Genomic DNA, 22,188 nt, shown 5'->3' with positions numbered 1-22,188 from the left:
GCCAGAGCCAAAGCAGGGATGATGAGAGCTGCAGATTGTGCGTGTTCTGCTGTGTGCTTCCCAAAGAGGAGGTTACTTTCCAAGGCCTCAGTCCTGCAAAGATCCTCGGCCAAACCAAGTCTATTGGGGTACTGAAGAGAAGGACGTAGCCTACCTACCTTAACAAACATAAGCTTGAGGCATATTAGACTAACATATAGGCTAACGCATAGAACATAGTATATTAGGCTCCAACATATATAGCAAAGTATATTAGACTTATAGCTAGGTAAGGTGAAGGTGGACTGGCTGGGAAACAGTTTTGCAGAAAAGGCTCTGAGGGGGTCCTGCTTGGCCCTGGTGTGTCCTGGTGGTGAGGAAAGCCACGGCTTTCTGGTCTGCAGGAACAGAGGCACAGCCAGTAGACCAAGGGAAGTGCAGACCTTGTTAGACAACGTCTAGAACACTTGAGTGAAGTCTGTCATTGGAGATTTTCAAGACTTGGCTGGATCTTGAAGCCCTGAGCAATTTGGTCTGACCCTGCTTTGAATAGCAACTTGGACTACTGTGGTCCATTCCAGCCTTGATCAAGATGCAGAATTTTGCCTTGGGACCTGCCTAACACTTGTATTCAAAGTGGAAGCAGAAGAGAAGAGAGAAAGGAGAAAGGAGCAGAACCAAAACAAACAAAAAAGTGAAAGACTAATTGAAGAGAAGAAACAAAACACATATAAACACATGTATGACTGAGTGGAAAGGAAGATCACATTTATGCTGCAGTTTTTCAGGCTGGGAAAATACTAATAGAAGGTATGCTATATGTATATAGAAGAATACTAGCAGAAGATGTAGTGATAGAGTGACAGAGTAGATACACATTCCAGTGTATCTAAATTCTCAGAAAGGTGTGGAGATGCTGGTGCCCAAGATTCATAAAGAATTTACTGGACTAATATCTTGTTGATATCTTCTATTTACCAACATTATTGTTTATTTAAGTTCTATTTTATTCTGATGCAAATGGACTTCTGCTCTTGTGATGAAATAAAATGTACCAACCTAAGGAATATTGTCATTTGCAAGCAGCCTTGAGTATGGAGCAGTTCATTGTCCGTTTCTGTTCGATGAGGAAAGGACCTAAAAATGTAAAATTTCTTAAGCAGCATCTTGTTTAATTCAAGATGAAGAGTGAAAAAGGTTCCTTGCCCATAGTACTCTTGGACTCAAAGACAGTTTTAAGGAGCCGTTATCCATAGGTTTATTGTTCACAGAACTTTCAAACTCCTGCTTGGTAAAGGGTAATGGTTCCAGTGAGATCTCTTTCACTGGAAGGGATAAAATCCTCACCACACTGAAGTCAACAGAGAAGTCTCCATTGATCTAAATCTGGCCAGAGCAACTTCACCATCCTGTGAAATGTAGGGACCCTGAAATGTAGTCCCTGGAACAAATTATGTGTGGCTTGCACTGCACCTGGCTGCATGGCATGTAGGACAGGGCAGAATCTTAATTGTTAGTGGGTGTCAGAAGTGAAAAATTTGGGGTGCAGAAGTGAAAAGTAGGACTCATCAGTCCTTTTATATGATATAATGAAAGTGGAGGAGTCCCCAAATGAATGGGAGTGATTTGAAAATCAGACCTTGAGCTAGGTATCCAATTTACTGGATGTGGAAAAATGGGGCACGGATCCATATGTTCTCCTGCATTCAGGCCTAGGATCACTGTTATATTTAATTTGAATGGCTTTCTGTCCTTATTCAATAAAAGAACGGCCCAGTGCTAGATTGTATTAATTAGTAGCTTTCCTGAGGAAATGATATCAGTGGAAAGATTGAAATAAAATACCTAAAAAAATATGTGGTTGATTCAGGAAGAAGGGGAAAGGAAAAGCTATATTTCTGAAGCACTTGGTGATTTTCATTGCTGGATGTTGGTCTGGTATCTGCTTTAAAGGAGCCAAAGGCGGAAGACAGAAATCACAGCCTCAGAAAGTGTCTAACGTAATTTGCAAACTCAAAAATTAGCAGATAAAGTTCATGTACATGACTCAGTTTGTACTCCAAACCTTTTCAAGTTGTTGCACAGTCAATTTTGCAAGTACTAACAAAAAACAAACTGTGCCAGGAGCGGATTCCAGCAACTGTAAGGGGTGGTACCTTGCAAACAAGTTCCAAAGCAGGGGTGCAGCAACTGGCTGAAATTCACATTTCTGCCTTAAGCAGGCTTTTAAGCCTCCTAAATTATGTACTCCATTTATCAGGATAGAAATTGGCAGGATAGAAATTAAATACTACTAGCCTTCCATAAAATGTTCCCAAATGCTAGTTTTGTCTGTTGGGATTCTCAAGCACCTTGTTCTTGAAAGCTAAAGGATCAACTCCAGAAGGACCGAGTCAAAACAGTCTGACACAGAACGTGCTTGTAATCCATCTGCTTCCTCATAACAGAAATTGCTCCCAGAGAATTTTACATACTCAGAATTTTTTAACGTACAGTTTTACCGAGAACTCAAGCAAGGCTGGAGAAGTTGCCTTTACAAGCAAGGAGCAGTTCCTACTGGACTTGTTTAGGCAGCCAACAAACAGAAAGCTTCCACCCTTTTTAACCACCTAGCTCTGTTTCTGCCACTGTTTAGAATGTGTCACACCTGCAGAAAAAGAACAATATTTGGGTTTAGAGAAAGAATAAAACCCCAGTGCCATTTTACACTGTAATTTGACACAATAGAGGATAACAGGCTCTATATGCTGACCCAGGAAGTTTTTATAACAAAGATGAATGAGGTCTTTGAAACGGGGAGAAGGGCAACCACACTTGCTCTCGCCTCTGCAGAATGGGTTAGCTGAAACTTATGGGAATGGGAAGCAGAAACACACACACAAAAAAATCTCTCTTCCTGAGGTAACCCCAGACTCTGTTCCATGTTTACCTAATGGAGAGAAGGAAGGAAGGCCAGACAGAAGGAGAGAATTATCAAAAATTAGGACATGCTTTCATGGGGTCTGAAATGGGTCTTTCCAAATGCAGTGATTAAAAATCACTATTGAGAGTAGGGCTAGACTGCAGTATTGTCAGTTTTATGTGGTCATGTATCAGGTTTAAAAAAATCACTGTGCTGCTTCTCATTATGATGATTATCCTCAAACATACATAAAGAGGCTTCCATTAAAACAGAACAACGCAAGCAGAGCTGCTCGGTCAGTCAGTGTGGATGCCGACAGCCCGGGCTTCAGAAGAACCTACCACACCAGCTAAGAACCTCCGAGTTGGCCGCCTATTGACAGCTCTGCTCTCCGCTCCTTTTAGCTGCTTCACTGGGGGTCCAGGGTTCTCTCTCTGTCTGTCCGTGATTTATCTGCCGGCTCTCAGGTCAGGCAGGGCTACTCACACACTCCTCTCCGTGTTAGGATTGTTCCCCTGAAGCCACACCAAAATTTTTATGGGAAACTTTTCTCTTTGCCCAAAGAAACCAACGATGTGAGGTAACATTTTTCTATCACTGTAGTCAAAGCAAATTCTTCCTGCCATTTAGCAACACGGAGAAAAATGTGCTAACTGTCTGTTAGCAAATTCCAAATTCACAATCTTGTTAGTCTGCTCAGCTTGGCAAGACAATGATCAGATACTGAAAGCATTATGGTGACAAAACAGCTCCCAAGAGTTAATCCTTATATATACCATTAATATTTATCGATGCTGTGCTTTCACTTTCTTCAGAGTGTATGTGGTTATGTCATAGTATATATTGAGTATCTCATAGTATCTTATTCTGTTGGCTAGAATAGAATTGGCTGTTCAGGCATCAAAATCTCAGTCAGTTCTACATCAGCAACTTTACCATGTCTACAATATTCCTCTGCTATTGCTTTTGAAGGTAGCATAACAAAATGCTGGATACTGAAATAAGCTTGAAACAGCTGCCATATCCCAACCTAACAAGCTATCCTATCTTTATGCTGCATTCCCCAGCCAACACAAAACCACTGAAGACTCCTCTGAGTCAAAGTCTAGCTGCTCCGTAGATCATCTTACACATAATTCTATCAGTCCTTTAAACTAGGAAAACCCTTAATTAGCAAAGGTTCCCGGGAGCTTTGTTTCTCACTACTTGCATTAATGCATTATTGGAAACTTTATATTGTCAACATTGCTGTAATATTCTGAGGACAAAATTAATTTGGTAAGCTTCTTGCCATAATACAAAATAAATAAATAAACATGCCTGTAACTGAGAATCATCTCGTATCTATTTTAGTGCTATTTGGGAAGAAATGAAACATTTGGCCCTGTGCCTTTTTTATTTGCTGAAACCCAGCAGGATTCTAGATTATTCTGTTTATATTGTTCATCTTTCAAAGGATCATATGAACATGGAAGTTGTAAAAAGATAGGATTAAATTAATAATTTTCATCAAGGGAAAAGAGGTAATAACAGAGTGGGGAAAAAAAGAGTGTGTTCTTCAGTGCCTATATTAATGGTCTGGTAAGGGAAGCCAGTAGTGATGTAGCAAAAATTACAGAGAAAATATGTAGGTTATTGAGGAGCCAAGATGACTCCGAAGCTTTAGCTTTGGGAGTGAATGAAAAGCATTATTGCCCATGAAATGCTGACAAATGCAAGGAAATCTGTCGCTGCAAGGAAGAACCTCATTCATTCCAAGTTAGTGCTGTCAGAAGAGACTGGAATAAAAAGGCATGAAATGCAAAATAGATCAAAGAATTACCTTTTAACAAGGTATGAGACTCATCCATTTAGAGCATTTATTACTACATGCAGATGGAGCAATTGAGATTGAACAGTATGAAAGGCAGAAACTGTTTATATGATTATTCACGGTTATAATTTTTAATTCTACAGTTCTTACCGTTTCAGATTCTTTTTCTTTTTTTTTTTTCTGATTCAGAGGTTTCCATCAACATTAAAGAACTGGATGAAACTCATGTGGACACAGAATTCTGGAAAGTTTCTGGCACTTTTGTGGAAGTTTCTGATATTTCCCCCCAGAGACAGGCTACTCAGTGGGTGGGCCTTGGGTCTGATCCTGCAGTTTCTGTGTTCAAAGTTCCTACATTTCTGACTTTAGAGAGGCCAGCCACAGAAACCACTGGCACCCACATTCATATTTAAACAAAAAAAAAATCCAAGCTCCTGTAGTGGTTGCCTGAGAATGCCTTAGGCAGAGGATATAAACAACTAGAAATACTGTCCAGTGGCAAGAAAACACTAGCAAAAAGAAAGTCACCACAAGAGTGGTGCTGCATGCAGCCTGCTGGGTTCAGTGAGAAAGCAGGGAGGCCCCTGAGCTGTCCTGTGTTCCTGGAAACCACTCACAGAATCACAGAATGTTCAAGGTTGGAAGGGACTCCTAGAGATCATCTAGTCCAACCTTCCTGCACACACAGGGACACCCAGAGCACGGGGCACAGGGTGGCATCCAGGCAGGTTTGGAAGACCTCCAGAGAAGGAGACTCCACAGCCTTCCTGGGCAGCCTGTTCCAGGACTCTGTCACCCACACACAGGAAAGAAGTTCCTCCTCACCTGGAGATGGAACTTCCTGTGTTTCAACTTATACCCATTTCCCCTTGTCCTGTCACTGGCCACCAAGGAGAAGAGCAAGGGCTCTTCAAAGGGCCTCCCTCCTGCCCCAGCTGCCTCCCCTGCCCCCCGTTTCCTGGGCTAATATTTGGATGCACAATCTTGAGAGCAGGAAGGGCTGGCCACCCGTGACCAAGATGTCAAGTAGCTTATTGGAGAACTATCTGTCAGGAGGTTACTTTTAAGTAAGATTATTCCACATCAATTTTCAAAATCTGTTACAAATCCTGTATAGGATTCTGTAGTTGGTATTTTGGGGAAGAAAGGCTCTTTGCAAGGGATGTGCCAAAGGAGTTGAGTGCATGGAGGTTATAAGAGGGAAAGAAACTCAGGATCACCAAGACTTTTCAGAATTTTTGTAACTGCCCTAGCACCTAGTGCTGTCTGGCACTGTGAAATGAAAATAGATAATCTATGAATTACCTCTTTCTCAAAGGAAACATGTTATCCTCTTCCAGAGACACCGCGTGCTCTCATATACTCATACGATTACTATAAAAAGAAAACAAGTTGCAAACTGCCAAGAAGAAAGTAGATATTGATTTTCATGGGAAGTCCTTGAGATGAAGAGTGTTTTCTAAAAGGCAGATTAGTGGGCAGAGGGAAACTGAGAGGTTCAGCTAGTGGTTAAGAAGAATATCACAAGTCTTAAGTATAGTTATTGTCACAAAGCCAAAATATGGGTCTATCTTTTACATCTGTAATGTATCATGAACTGAACCAGTTATAAGCCATTGTAATCCAAGAGGATGAAGTCTCCTCCTAAGTGGCATTCGAGGACATTGTTGCCTCTTGGTCAAAAACATAGATAAGTAGTTAAGAATGCGCTCATTGCCCCGTCAGCAGCTGCCAAGAGGGCTTTTCAGTTAATGCCTTAATGATTCTTAATTTTGGGAAGCAATTCCATTCTTCTAGGCATATGTGATTGTAAAATGTGTGTTGGAGAAGATGTTTCATAATTTTCAATCCCTTTTAACAGAGGAAGAGACAAGTTTATGAATCCAATCTGATAAACAACGGTCTGCAACTTGAAGCCACAAGATCGGTGAGTATTATTTTGTTTCAGCTGATGGCTGTCTCTGAGAGTGACTGACCCTATTTGGATAAGGAAACGGGATATATGAATTTACTGAATTTTTTTTTGTCCTCCCAATATAGGATAACAGGGGAGGCTCACCTTTGTTTTTCTGTCAGGAAGGTTCTTTCTGATCCGTTAAATTTTGTGTCCTTTTCTTCCTCTACAAAATGAAACATATGGAGTAGAAAGATTAAATAGTTCATGTTTGCTCAACGCTTGGAAGATAAAAAATTACTGGCTATATTCTGAGGACAGATTCTCCTCCTACATCTTGCTCTTTCTTGGAAGTGTAAATAAGCCAGTGGGTGTCAGAGGGGCAGTTTCCTGGCCCCAAAAGTGCCCTGTAAATGCTCCTACCTTTAAGCGACCCAGCTCCTCACAGGGGCTGGCACAGTGGAAGCAGTTGTAACCATCATGCTTGGTATATTTGGAGCTGCAATGTAGCCTGTAGGCAGTTCAAGAGAGCTGTTACAGAGCACAAGAGCTGCTGGAGCTGCAGACTCTTGCCCTATGCATTGTGCAGCTTTCCTTCCATTCCTGCAGGACTGCAAGACAGTGTATACCAGTGTATATTTGTTAGTATTTGGTAATTTAATGAGCTCTGGAATGAGAGTCATTTTGCCTGTTTCTTGCAAATTGGATTCTGAATCCTCACAGTCTTTGTTAGATCTCTGCACTGAGAGCTCTTGTTGCACGTCCAGGGATGTGGTCTGGCTCTTTCGTAACAAAGCTGGAAGTCTAACACGGATCTGTTGCTGTACTTACATTTCACAGTTTTCAGTAATTCTGCAAAACTTATGGTTTTAAAGCTTTTGAAACTGGAAATTATCTTCAGTCTAGATCAGAGATATCTGAGAGCCATTCCTGAACCCATGAGCACATTAATGTCCCGGCACGTGCTGCGCAGACCGCAGACAGTATCGGCAGTCAGGGCTCCCGCTGCACGTTGCTGCAGGTTGGGCCTGCAGCTGAGAACAGATGAGATCGGTGCAGTCTTTCTCATCAGTCTTTACTGGCTTTCTTTTATTTTTTATATTCCCTCTTTCCCTCTCCCTGTTCTCCATGCAACATTCAGAGTTGCCAGAATCTCCCACTGCAGCACAGCCTTTTTCCATCAAGTGACATAACCCAGCCGCTGTATTTGAAGTGCTGGGGAGAGGCACTTACAGCTCCAAAGGCCCCGCTTGGCCAGCCAGGCTAGGTGTACCAACACCCCTAGTTAATCCGTAAGGGGTAAGCTGCCTTAAAATGTTTTTTTGAAGTAGACAGTAAATAGATTGTTTGTAAAGCAGAGATTTTAACGTTATAGGAACATTTTTCAGTCTTTTTTTTCCATAGTTTGCTACTTTTATTTTCACCTGCTGCTCTTACCTTTATAGAAGCTAATGATATGCTCACTAAGATGGACAAAGAATGCAACCTCCAATAGGTCATCTTTGAGTTTTAATGAGACAGAAAAATCTGTGTAGCTTTAAAAGTGTTAAGAAAAATCCTTTACTCTCATTTTCTTACACACGTATATTTTTAATATTCTTTCACTTTAGGTCTTGGATGAAAAACTTGTTTTTGTAAAAGTGCACGCACCTTGGGAAGTGCTTTGCAGATATGCTGAGGTTATGCACATAAAATTGCCTCTGCAGCCTGATGACCTGAAAACCCGGGATTCAGCTTTCAGCTGGTTTAGTAGTCTGTTCAGAGTGGATGAAAATATCATCAAACCTGAGCAAGAGTTTTTCACTGCCCCCTTTGAACGGGAACATTTGTCCAACTTCTATATTCAAGACAAAGATACATTTTTCAATCCTGCAACTAGAAGCCGAATTGTAAGTACAGAGTATTTCTAGCTTTTGATCTTAAAATGGAAAGGTTACTATAATTAGATTTAGATCAGCACTATTACCTTTATTAAATCATCCTGAAATATTGGAAATATTTTGGAGGCAATAGCTCTGTGTCATTTTTGAAATAGACTGCACAATGTAGGAGGAAGTCATTGCATAACTTTGTACCTTTCCCTTCCATAACTTTGTCCCATTCCCTTCCACCTAAATTCATGCTAGAATTTAAAGGAAAGATTCAAATGGTTCTTATGCCTCCTACAGTTAATTTTGCTTATACTCCTAGCCCTTTTCTAACAAAATTATATGTTGAAACAGATATTGTTCCATATGATTATTTGCAGGTTGCAAGAGACACCAAGCATTTTTGTGTTTCAGGTTCATTTTATCCTCTCCCGTGTGGAATATGCAACGAAAAACAATGTGAAGAAGTTTGGCATTAACAAATTGCTAGATTCTGGAATCTACAAAGCTGCGTTTCCCCTTCATGATGTAAGTCAAGTGCTTATAATAGTTATCTAGTTAGAAATAGATGAATGAAGCTTGAGAGAATGTGTGTTGGTATACAGTTTGCTTGTTTTTTAATAGCAGAAGATACAAGCACTATTGATTTGATTCCCCTACTTTTTGATTGGTTCTTATAACTATGTAAAAGAATGGTACATTTTTTGGCTAAAGAGATTTTTTTTCCCAAATCACATTTGTTTTTACAAGAAAATGTAGATCTTTTCTAAAACGGAAAAAAAGATGCTCCATAACTGAAAAACAAAGTATTTAATTTAAGAGATGTTAATCTTCTGTAATCTGTATTCATTCTGCTAATCTGTTCTGCTGTAAAGTGCTTCACTAGTAGAGGAAACTGAGAGTACCTGAGTGGTAGTTCCCATGACACACTATCTTATAATTCTTAAATCAGTGTTTTAACATAATTCCTTTTATCAGTATTCAATTTTTCAGTTTTAAAATTTCTATCAAATATCCAAGTTTTCAATAGAGATTTAGAATACAAATCTAATTTAAGGCTGTGTCAATCTTTCAGAATAAGGTACATTTTCAGTTTACAAACATTGTCACATGTCTGCAGTAAAACTCACTCTTTTGCAGGAAGGCTTTGTAGGGCCAGTACAACACTTCAGTAGATGATGTCAGAGTCATATGAAGATTTGACTCCCCTTAAGAGGGGTGGATTTAACCTTAAAATGACAGTAAATCCAGCTTTTGTAGATACATTTCTGAGATGACTTCTATTTTTAAGATATATCATTTTAAGGAAATATAACTTAAATCAACTTCTACATAAAGGCTAGCACAGAAAAAGAAAAGAAGGAAAAAAAAACAGATCTCAGAATATTTGACTAAGGAAAAACTTAGTATGAGGGTGCAAGTGGGATACAGTAAGCACGGACTGAGATGTGATTTTCTATATTACCTCTGCACACACATGTCTCCTCCTCTGTCAGAACCACTGTTTTGTATTTAAGGTGTATTTTGTTTGAAAGAGATTCAGAAAATGAGAGATCAGGAATGATGAATATCTGAAATATTTGGACTAAACATAAAGTATTCCGAAAGCCTCCAAAGATATCAGGAGAATGTTGTAGTGAGAATCAAGACAAATCATCCTGCTTGTGAGTAATTCAAAGCCTTACAGGATCGAATAAATAAAATTCAAGATTATCCATTACAGTTTTCTTTTAATGATTTAAAACTTGCCTTGAAGGCTACTTCTATCATGGAGCGGGGAATTTTAGCTCAATATGCTTGGCAAATAATGAATGCCTTTTCATACAATTTAAAAAATATATCACAGCTTCTCTAGAGACCAAGAGTAGCCAACAGATTTCAAAAATGTACCTTGCCTTGTTACAGACTGAGAATGGAAAATTCCATCAGATAAAATAGATTTTATTGAAATAGATTTTCAAGTAACCTAGTAAAAAACATGCATTATGTGAATTCTCTTTTAAATTTAAAACAGAGATTAAAAGCTCTGGATTTATCCTGTAGACTTTCCAGACTGTACAATACGCCCTGAAGCAAAACATTTCTGCATATTACAGCTACTTAAAATACATTTTAATTCAGTCCTATTTTCTAGTTAGAATGAATCCTTTTCTAGTTCTATTCCTAAGTGTCAAGGCACTGACATGTACTTAAGTTTGAGTTCATGATTAGTGTCTACTGTTTTGTACTCGAAAGTGTAAAGCTAAGTGTTTGCTTTCGTATTCATGGCCTTCCTGACAACCTCCTGTCCTGAATCCTGACATGCTCTTAGAGCTGCCCTCCTGCTCCTTTCTCTGCCTTGGCCTGAGTCTGGGCCAAAAAGCTATTCCAGACTCTGGTTTCATGACATAAGGTCTGTGAAGATGACAGTTGATCCATGCTGGTTAAATTAAATATATCTCCTTCCCATGCTCTTTCTATTTTGCAGTCTAGTTTCAGTCACCTGTCAACTGACCCTGACTGTCCAAGTGAACGATATCTTCTCTACAAAGAATGGGCTCACCCTAAAAACATTTTCAAACTTCAACCACTGGATTTTATCAGGTTGGTGTGACTGCAGCTGGACTAATGCAGAAAAACCCAGAAAATTAATTAACAGATCTGGTGTTGAGGATGTCAAAGAGATACAGCTCAGTTCCAAGAGCAGATAATGTACACCTGCTTTAGACTATGCATTGGAGCATACTTTGAGCTTGATTTCCTAACCAAGTAGTCATAGAAAAGCGAGGAAAGGCAACCATTTCAAAATTTTCTTTGCAAAGAATCATCTCTCTTTCTCCTTTCTTTTTTTCCCCCTTGCTGTCCTCTTGTAGAAGCATAAAAGTCACAATAGAGATACCTAGAAATTACCAGGTGTAACACTTCTGTAATCCTATAGCTCAAACCAAGGGAATGTGACAATGGGGGCTGGCACAAAAAGTATGAAATGAAGAGCCATTTGAAACAGAAATGTGAATATACTTGGATTTCAGAAGAAATCTTTCCCCTCTGCAGGAAGTATTACGGAGAGAAAATTGGAATCTATTTTGCTTGGCTGGGCTTTTACACTAATATGCTGATCGTAGCTGCAGTTGTTGGAGTTGGCTGTTTTCTGTATGGATGCCTGACAAAGGACAACTGCACCTGGAGGTATCTAATCAATCTGATCATTTTAATATTGTGAACAATTTTGATCAGTCCCCTACTGTACAAATTTTGCAAGACATTGTATGTAAAAGTCAGTGGCAGAATGAAAGAACCTGAGAATGACAGTTGTGGATTTGAAGGTAGAAGCATAATAAATGAGATTAAAGAATAATAAATGTCTGTGGACCGTTACAATGATAGACATTTGAGAGTGTGCCCTTTCATCATTTTCTTCATACTTGGTTCTATGTTCACTACACCTAGTGTGGAAATGCAAAATGCAAAGAAAAGAGTGACAACTAGCAGTCTGTATAAATTGCTGTAACACATCATTTTCAGTATGGTAATCCTTAAAGGATATATCAAGAGACCCTGATTGAAAAAAAAAAAAATCCTTTTCCATAGTTTGAGAAAATTGAACATGAGGAGCAACAGAACAGCAGGCTTCAACAGCCCAGGATACCTTGAGAAGAGAGATTGGCAGAGTCGTAACACAAATTCACTTATCAGAGTGTGACAGAATTTAAAGAAAAAACACCTTGGGGACTGAACCATGTTCTCTACAGGCCATCACGTTTTATAGTTCCCATCAAGAAGGGTGTGTTTCCATATTAAACATGATGAAGGGCTGTTCCAGAGCACCACTCCTGTGTTGATTGGAGTCAAGCAGATTCATGATCAGTTTGTACTCATTTAGTCTTATGCCAGTATTATCATTAGTCTTATGCCAGTATTATCTTTTAGATAAATACTTATCTGTCTTCCCAGTGTTTACCTAGTTGATATATTTATGGAGATCAAGCACATCACCTTTCACCTTCTGCTGCACTATTTTACATAAGCTAAGCTGTTTTGCCGTCTCTTAAGAGACACAGTTTTGCCGTTCTTCTCATCACCCTACCAGCCCTCCCTTTCCATTTTGATCCTCTTTAGAAGACCACAGAGACCAGGCAGTTGGTTTAGATTTGCTGCTATTTTATGTTCTGTTAGTCAGAGTTCCTCTCCTCTCCTGATAGACCTGCTGTTGTAGCTGGTCTGAGCATTGTGATGTGGGTTTCAAATTGAAGAATGCAAGATGAATTAAGATCTGAAGAGTTACTGTAATTTTAATGCAAATAGTTTTGAGAATTGCTACCAAGTGTATAAGGCAGAAATTATTTTCCTTCAATGTCTTCCATTCTTGAGATGAGAGCTAAGAATGGAAATAGGGGGTGTTGAGGGAGGGGGTGAAATTCTTGAGAGCAGATACCTGGTAAATTATTTCTCTGTTCCCTGAGATCAGTGCACTGTCTTCACATGAGAAAAAGGGCTTCAGAAGTTAGTTTTGGTGAGTAACTGACTAGTTTTCTTTTTAGCCAAGAAGTATGTGATCCCAGCATAGGAGGTAAAATCATAATGTGCCCTCAATGTGATAAAGTATGTACCTACTGGAACCTCACCATCACTTGTGAATCATCCAAGGTAACTACATATACAGCATATAAATTTTGTTTGATACAAAATGAAACGTTTTGGCTTCACTTCAGGGTACTTTTTTCCTTTTGAAAAAAAAAAATCTGTTATTAAAGTCTTGATTCAGAGTTAAATAATTTTGCTTAAGACATTTGGGTAAAAATGTCTTGACCTTTCTAAATTTTTATGTGTGCCTCCTCAAACAAATTAGCTTAATCTGTGCCTTGAATTTGACGTGAATTTTAAGAAGGAGGTGGGTACATGGAGAGGCCCGTGTCAGCCACGACAGGAGATACTATCAATAAAGATTATTTATTAAATTGCAATAGAGCTAAAACTCAAGGCTTTTGGTAAGCAACTTCTGTTCTGGGTCAGTCATTAAGCCATTATATTTTAAAACTTCTCTTCATTTTTTTCCAGAAACTCTGTATATTTGATAGCTTTGGAACACTGGTATTTGCAGTATTTATGGGAATATGGGGTAAGTTATTTTCAATAACTGTGGTTTGTCATCTAATTTTGACTTAAGACTAAATCACTAGCCAAGAAAACGTGGATGAGCTCACAACTACTTCATTTTCTAATAGGTAGCAGTTAACGAATAGATAATTCAGTAGAAGACATATACGTATATTCACAATTTTTAGCATCAGAACAATGCAAAATATTTTAGAACTTAAAGGGCCAGGTGAGAATGTTGCTCAGCAGTGTTTGTTTTGTTTCATCTGACTTGGAGAAAAGTAGAAGAGAAGTAATTAGAGCTTCCTCATGTTCATCCACATGCTTAAATATCTCTTGGCAAAGAAGCTGTTTTGCTCCAAAGAGTCTTGGAGCTGTTTGTGCCTACTAACATCTGTGTGTCTATGCAAGGCAGTGGAAAAAGACTGTCATTTATTATATTTTCCAGATTTTTTTTGCTCCTGTCTTCATTTAGGAAACTGATCTGGTAAAAATGCAGTAATGACAAGCACTAGAGATATCGTGCAGCAGAGAAAATGTATGTGAAACCAGGATGTTACCTCTCAGTGAAACCACATAATACTGGATTCAAGGGATTATGCAAATCTTATTTTACAAGAGTTTCATTTGTTCAAATTAGGAACTTTGTTAACTGTCTTTTACTGCACAAATAAGTTATATGTTTGGTCTGTTTACAGGGTACTTTAGAGAAACAATGTAATTGTCTAATGTAATCTTCTGTCATCTGAATAGTTAATTTATTTGTAATTTGCTTTTTAATTAAAAAACATGCTTCCTGTTTTGAAGAACAGCAATAATTACTGAGTTAAGCTGCATACTCACAGCAGTGTCTGCAAGGCCTAATAATATTCTCGTCATATGTGCACTATATAAAGGGGTGAATGGTATTGCACTAATTCAGTCAGAATAGTACTGAATCCAAGTGACCCATGGTCCTGGTGCAATTTCAACTGTAATTTTTATCCAACTCTAATACTTTCGTAGACCTACCAGTCCAAAATAATTTAAGACTTATTAGACTGTTAGGTATTTTATTGCATCATCATCATCAATAAACTTCCTAAAAAATGTGGGATTTTTACGAAACTCACAAATCTTCCCTTCAAAGATCTCGAAGCATTATACAAATCAGTGAATTTGTCCTCAGGAATCAGCCCTGGATGTAATATTGCTCTAGATCAGAACCTCTGCCGGTTCTGTGCTAAGGGCAGAGCTCCTGGACAAGAAGCAGCTTCTGTTTCACTTGCTGCCATCACTGGATCCCCTCCCCAGACAGGATCAGTTAGACAGAGAAATGCTCTCTGGCAGAGGCCTCTATTTTCGTCATACAGCTTAAGAGGAAGAACTACCTAGACCATATCTGGGTGTCGGGGCTGAGTGATGTGCTGAAAGCAGCCACAGATTCCTGTGTGAGATGGAATTAGAATCTCCAGGTTATGGAACTTTGTTTCCACTGCTAAAATTAAATGTTGTCCAAAGGAAAAGAGAAAGTTAAATGCAGCAGCATCCCCTTCCCTGTTCTCAAAATGTAATAGGGCTGCTAGGTTGCTAGCAGGAGAGGTTTTCTGTGTCACAGGCCTGTGAGAGCTGCCCTTACGTTATGGGCCCTTCTCCTGCTGTTAGTCCAGAGGCTATCACAGAAGAAGCCCTGCACTTTGTCTCCCCAGAGCCTTTTGCAGCTGGAACAGATCAGTATAATGCTTTTCCTGTGCTTTGGGCTGGGGCCCCAACCAGCAGTTGGAGGTTCATGAAGAGCCTAATCTTCTTGCTGTGCAAGCAGAGTCAGATGTGATCCTCTGGCCCACTGCTTGGAATGGTCTTTGTGCTTCCCAGTGTGAAGCAGCAGAGAAATGCCTGTGAAAGAGACTTGGGAACAACCAGCGGGGAGGATTTCCTGAGATGTTGCCTGTATGCAGGCGCCAAGGTCACCTCACAGCCCAGACCGTGGAGTTTTCTTGTTTTTAAATGCTTTGGTTTGGGGGATTTATTGACCACACCTGATTTGGGGAATAACCTTCATATTTGGACTTGTAACTGCATACCGTCCGTGTTCCATCATTCAGGATGAGGGGTTGAATTAATAAAAAAAAGCCACTTTTAGAGTCAATTACTCCCAGATGGTGGGAGCACAGTGAGGAGAGATTAACTCCTCCTGGAGGCAATGCTGCAGAGCCTCACCACTCATTTATCTGCTGGGGCCACTCTCTCGTGCAATAAAGCATCCTAGCCCACATAATAACTGACAGCCTGGTCCTCAGCTCCTCCCAGCCTTCTCAGGGGGTCTGTCCTTGCCTCTGCTGCCAGATTTACCTGTCATGTCTCAGGACAAGCCAGTAAGTTTGACTGAATTCGTAGCTGTCCAGCATCTGCGTACCTGGTTCCCTGGTGCTCTCAGTTCTAGGAGCACAGCTCAGGGAAACTGCTAGCCCAGCCCAGAAAGCAAAGTATCTTAGTCCTTGCGCCATGCTACAGAAAAAGAGCCACTGTCCCTTCACATTAGTGCTAGCAGAGGAGGAAAAACAGCTGTGTTTAAACTGAGCTAGTATTATTGGCTCTTACAGTCCTCAGACTGATAATTTGACTATGCAAAAATTGCAGGTTGAATGAACATGAATGTCTCCTGTGGCCATTTTCAACATGCTGAGTTTTTCTTTTCTAGACATGCTGCACTCTCCAGCATTCTTCAACCACCCAAACAAATGGCTTTCTTATGCATTCCATGATGAACTTTTTGAAAAAGTAGTCTATAATATAAAATCAAAACTATTCACGTTCTATCCATATCCAGAAAGGAAATATTTTTTACATATTCTTTAGCATGTGCCTACAATATCATTTTTCCCCAGGTTTCTCTAATTAAAGCACCTGCTATTTACAAAGCAATAATAAGATAAAGTAGATGCAGTTATTTTCTCCAGGAACTATCAGCCATCTAAATACCAAAATGAGGTCATAAAGCTGCTTTTTTTCAGTTTGGATAGCAAAAAATAGGGTGTTTGGACCAGGATATGCTGAGCTGCCCCAGTAAGGATACTGCGTAAGGACAGGATCGCTTCTTGTCCCACCCACGAAGAGAGGCAGGGAGCCTCAAGTATTTGGGCTCCACAGGGACACTGTCACTCCTTCTTCCAGCAAAATCCATATTCACTTGACCTGCTGTTCCAGCAGTTATTTTCCCTCTCGTAAACAGGAGGCACCATTGGACAAGCCCAGAGGGTTTTATTCTGTTTCTGTGGAAACTATATAGAAAACCAATGAGCCACTAATGAGATGTTATATATGCTCTGGGGGTCAAGAAATGCCCAACACTCAGATATAGTGCTGACTCTGTTTATCTTTTGGATAGTTACCTTGTTTTTGGAGTTTTGGAAGCGAAGGCAGGCAGAACTGGAGTACGAATGGGACACGGTTGAGTACTTAGAACAGGAAGAACAAATTCGGCCCGAATATGAAGCACAGTGCACACATGTAGTAATGAATGAAATCACACAGGTAAGGAATGTTATATAAAGTGATCCTAGCTACTGTAATAGAGATCTTTTGAAAAGGCACTATGAAGATATGCTGAGTCTGGAGCTGTTTAAGTCAACAGTGCTTCAAAAACAGCTGATAAGCTGCCCTGAAAATATTGAACTCTTTTGTGATTCCTTCAGACTCATCTGGCATAAATGAGCTGAAGCTGGCATTGTAGCTGACTTAGACTATCTCTACCTTACTAAATCCTCCAAGAAGATATTCCATGTTAATTCCAGAGGTCAGGATCTCAGAGCATGTACTATTGTTGCCTGAAGTGTGCATGAGAAGAGGAAAAGGTGAAATTGAGAAAAAGATGTTACATTATACATAATGCTGAGATTTCTTTTTTTAGCCAAGGGTGGTTCTGTTTGGAAGACGTGTAAATAGGCATTGTTGCCACGTACACGTGGATAAAATTACGATTAATGACAACAAACTCAGAGGGACAAAGATAATCCTTTTTTCAGTGAAATACGATCTTAGTTTAAATTTCTCTTTATTATATATTTTTGAGTAGCTTTTGCTTCTGTGGCTCACTCCATCTCAGCTTCACTTTTTTATTATTCTACGTTAATATATCACTAGCATTTATCTGATCATTTGCATTGCATCCGTATTCCATCTATTGATACTAATGTTTATCAGAGAGCACTTGAAAAGTTTCAGAATTAACTGGAATAGCAGAAACTATCACTTACCTTGTACCTGCTTCTTTTTAAAAGCTTATGAAGCTGTGCTACCTTTCATATATAAAGTTGTAGATAAAACATTCCTTTGAGACTGTTCAAATACTGAAGAATATGCTAAAATGAACTGGCTTTTCTCTCCAGAGATCCTCTATATATGCAGTGATGTTTGACAACACCATACTGAGGCTGGCACCTTTCCTGGCAGATTTGTCCTGTTGTCACAAAGGGATAAACTGAATAATGCCAAAAATTTTAATGCCTGCTAACCTTAGCTGACAAGGTTTGAAAGCTAAGGACCTTGGACTCCACAGTTAGCCAAGAAGGAGGGCTTTGTTCAGAAGGACCCTATTATAGTTGAAGTCAGTAAGGGATGAGAACACTCAGCCTCTCTGGAAGTCATATTTATCTTAGAACAGGCCCCAAAAATGGCACCTTGGAAGAGGGAAGACTTTTTTAGAAATCTTGGATTGATATGAATTTTAAGATGGCAAAGCAGGAAAGGAAACAGAGCTAGAGAGTTGTTCTCAGTCTCATAAAGTGTTACTTGGAGCACACAAAAAAAAAGAAAAAATGCTTGAAAGCAGACTTAATCTCTCTGTAAATCTTTTGCAGCAAGAAGAGCATGTGCCATACACCGCCTGTGGAAAATGCATTCGTATGACTTTCTGTACAAGTGCAGTCTTTTTCTGGGTAAAGTTCTCCACTTATTCTTTCACCTCATTAATTCAGTTCTTTAGTAGATGCCTTAAAAAAAAAGAAAAAAAAAGAAAAACAGCTCCTCCTGAACTTTACTGAAGATAACAAAGGAGTAGACTCAGCTGGTTTTCAAGCTGCTGCTTAATCCAAGCCCATAAAGTAGGAACCTGCATAGACATGGTAGTCATAGTCACCAGACATTCATTAGGATATACAAGCAGAAATGTAGTCAATAGGAAATATGTAGCAAAATGTTTTGTAGCTGTAACTGGTGAGTGAGGCTTGAAAATGTGGTCCATTGATTTCTCCCTCATTATTTTAAAATAAATGCTCCTGCTTTTGGGGGGAATAGGGGACAGACCTGGTTTTATACTCTCTTTTCCCTGATGGTTTCTCTCCTACTTGTTCCAGCCATTTGATTCAGTAGCGTATCTCACACTATTGGTTGTCTCCCAGGTCTTTTGTTTGTTTGTTTCATTTAAAAGAGCAAAGCTGGGAGCTCTTTAATCTTCCTGCCGCTATTTTAATTACAATTAAAACTTGAAAAGTCCAGTCATCCATAAAACAATACATAACATGGTGAACAGGCCCAGAGATTTGAAAAGCTCCCATGTTTTACTATGTGGCATGTTCTCTAAGTCAAACAGGAGCTGGAAAAGAGCTCATCCTATATAAGAGGAGCCGACGACAGAAATGAGATGGAGCAGTGTCTGGCAGTCCAGGGCGGGTTGGAGTTAACACATCTGAAGCACATGAAAAAACCTGGCTCCTGCAGGATATAAATAAGCAGAACTTGAGCCTGAAGGGAAAACACTGGTCCTTGTTTTACTGTTTGTGTTACTGCACTCTCTTCCAGTGCAGAGACTGTGGAAGGTAGTGGATTCACAGCAGTTTGGAGATAGTAAGGGAAAAAAAAAACAGAAGAGAATCCTGGCCTTGAGGAATTTAACCTGAACAAGAGCTAGGCACTAGCTAGAAATAAAAGTGGAAACAGAAGCAGAGATGATGAGCAATATGAGATGCACGGAACTTGATTACAGCTCCTGCAGATCAAATGCTCATAGTCCATAATATTATCATGAGAAAGAAAAGATACTACCCTAGTCGTCACTGCAGACCTACATTTGCCATCCTGCCTAATAATGTCAGAGAGATTCCTTCCCCCCTCCTAGAAACATCATATGCCTTGAGGCATAGGACTTGATTATCCATCTCATTATCTTTGCTAAAGTAGCTGAAAACCTGGTTATTAATCATAAAACAGTTCATCTCTTTCCTACAGATTGACCATGCTGCACAAAAAAAAGTACTTTTTGGACTCCAAATTTTTGTCTACTGTCTTACTGGAGTATCCTCTTGCACTCATGTAATAGAATAGAAGACACATAATTTGTTTGCTTTTGCTTGTTTTGAAATGTGTTTCAAACTTACTGGCTTTCCCAGAGCCAGTGGCTCATCTTCAACACATTTCTTATATTCTCTTGGCAGATTGTTTTGATTATCGCTTCAGTTATTGGAGTCATTGTCTACAGACTTTCAGTTTTCCTGGTGTTTTCTGCAACGTTGCCACAACACGTTAATGGAACACTAGCAATCCGCAAGTACCTGACTCCACAAACAGCTACTTCAGTAACTGCTTCAATCATAAGCTTTTTAGTCATTATGATTCTGAACATCGTCTATGAGAAAGTGGCAATCATGATTACTGACTTTGGTATGCCTTTTTGTGCCTCGGATAGAAATCTAAAATAATAAGAAACAATAGCACTTGGAAGTATTAATAACTCCAATAAATGAATACCCATACCACATACTTAAGAATTTTCCCACTAAGTTACACGATGCCATCTAGAATTTTTCAAATACAGATTTTCTCAGTGTCAAAGAAATATGGTATTCAGCATTTTACCCCAAAACTCTTTCTATAGGAAACATGAAAGATCAATTGTGTAATTTTATGCTTGTGAAGCAAGCGAAGAGAATTACTGTAATAACCAAGCTTTATGATCAGTAATGCATAACACATTCAATTACATTAGCTTTTGTTTATGAGTAGAATAACTATTTTCTTGTAAATAAATGAAATAAGATCATTGTTCCAAAACTAGATACTATCCTCTTGTTATTGAATAGATAAAACAGTCACAAATATTATTATTCTTTATATCCAGACCATCAGCAATAAAGTAGCTGTTTCACTTCAGATGTGTAAAGTAGTGTGATGTTTTAATATTGTTTCATTTTCATCAATTTCAAGTGTTACATTTTCTTCTTTCCAGAGTGTGCTGAATTTGGGACTTTTTTTTTCCTGGATTATCAGAATTTCTGCTTGTTCTTTTTCTTTAGTGTCAAAGAACCAATTCATTCCTATAACCCAAATAATTTTAGGATTATCATAATGGCTACAGTATATATAGAGATTATCTACAATCTAATTTATAATGCTTGCAATCGTATTAAGGAGTACAAGGCATACACATAACTTTTCTGACCGAGGGTCAGAAGACCTACTTGTAAGTTGGAGGTTTATTTTATTTTTCCTTTTTTTTTATGGCTACAGAGCTTCCGAGGACACAGACCGATTATGAAAACAGTCTGACCACAAAGATGTTCTTATTCCAATTTGTCAACTACTATTCTTCATGCTTCTACATAGCTTTTTTTAAGGGTAAATTTGTAGGTTACCCTGGAAAACCAGTTTATTGGCTGGGAAAATATCGCAATGAGGAGGTAAGATTGCATCAAGGTGCTTGTTTGATAACACCAGTAGGCTGGGTCCAGGTCCATGTCTTCATCTGTAATTGCATGGGAATAGTACAAATCTATAACACAGTTGTATATATTTAATGTAAGGCTTCGAAAGGTTACTGCCTCCCAGGCCACATGCATAAAAGGGGTTTACACAAGTGCAGTTGGGCTAAGAATTGTGTTTAGAGGACCTAGACAATCTTACTTTCCTATGGTCCAGCCATCTGTGAATAGCGTTAAGAACAACGGGAGAACATCTTCAATATCAACTTTGGTCCTGCAAAGCCTCTGTGTTCTGCTGGATGTTCCTTGTGTGGTGATAGCACAGTACAAGCTGTGTGTCCTTGCCTTGTATTTCACTCCCAGTGGTGACCTGTCAGCTTGCATAGCAATAATGTATGGCCTAGAACTGGCTTTTGTATAAGTTTTGGAAAAGGTTTGCCTAAATAGTTTTCTTGTATTGCTTAAGTATATTGGTATCACAGTACAGCAGGAATTCATAATTTGAGATGCTTCAGGCATCCCTGCAAAGTTTCCCAACCTCCAGTTTTCATATCTCTCCCAACCTTTAGTGCGATCCAGGTGGATGTCTCCTTGAGCTCACAACTCAACTTGCCATCATCGTAGGAGGTAAAGCAATCTGGAATAACATTCAAGAAGTACTTCTTCCGTAAGTTCACTTTAGGAAGTTTTCTGCTTTTTCATATTTGAAGGGTCAGATGCTTCTTTTGCTTGATGCTTGCAGGTCATTAAATCTGATAGGAGCATGTTGCATTCCAAAACAATACGAATAGTCTTCCAGAGCCTTTTTGGACCATTTGGATATCTTCACTCTGAGCTTCTGTCCCTGTCATTTCACTGATTTTAGTTCTAAGCAGAAATGCTTCTGTTCTCTGCAAATCAGGCTCAATGTACTTCAGGCTGGATACTTAAACATGAGGCAATAAAAATATGAAAATGTTAAACTAAGTACTGTAACTTAATAT

General features: G+C 39.2%; 1 protein-coding gene across 1 annotated transcript in view; it reads left to right on the top strand.

Moving 5' to 3' along the window:
* The window catches only part of ANO6 (anoctamin 6), a 58,226-nt gene that overhangs the window by 25,210 nt on the left and 10,828 nt on the right, over positions 1-22,188 (top strand). Inside the window, exons 4-15 of the mRNA XM_026050264.1 lie at positions 6,556-6,621; positions 8,199-8,477; positions 8,871-8,984; positions 10,924-11,039; positions 11,490-11,624; positions 12,977-13,082; positions 13,494-13,554; positions 16,900-17,045; positions 18,371-18,448; positions 19,943-20,168; positions 21,015-21,184; positions 21,775-21,872. Coding sequence (XP_025906049.1) covers positions 6,556-6,621; positions 8,199-8,477; positions 8,871-8,984; positions 10,924-11,039; positions 11,490-11,624; positions 12,977-13,082; positions 13,494-13,554; positions 16,900-17,045; positions 18,371-18,448; positions 19,943-20,168; positions 21,015-21,184; positions 21,775-21,872 — 1,595 coding nt within the window. The remainder of the gene's footprint in view (positions 1-6,555; positions 6,622-8,198; positions 8,478-8,870; positions 8,985-10,923; positions 11,040-11,489; positions 11,625-12,976; positions 13,083-13,493; positions 13,555-16,899; positions 17,046-18,370; positions 18,449-19,942; positions 20,169-21,014; positions 21,185-21,774; positions 21,873-22,188) is intronic.

Source organism: Nothoprocta perdicaria, unplaced genomic scaffold (assembly GCF_003342845.1).
Source record: "Nothoprocta perdicaria isolate Ctin4 unplaced genomic scaffold, notPer1 scaffold_67, whole genome shotgun sequence".
NCBI classification, from domain to species: domain Eukaryota; kingdom Metazoa; phylum Chordata; class Aves; order Tinamiformes; family Tinamidae; genus Nothoprocta; species Nothoprocta perdicaria.
This window is presented reverse-complemented; position numbering and strand designations above follow the sequence as displayed.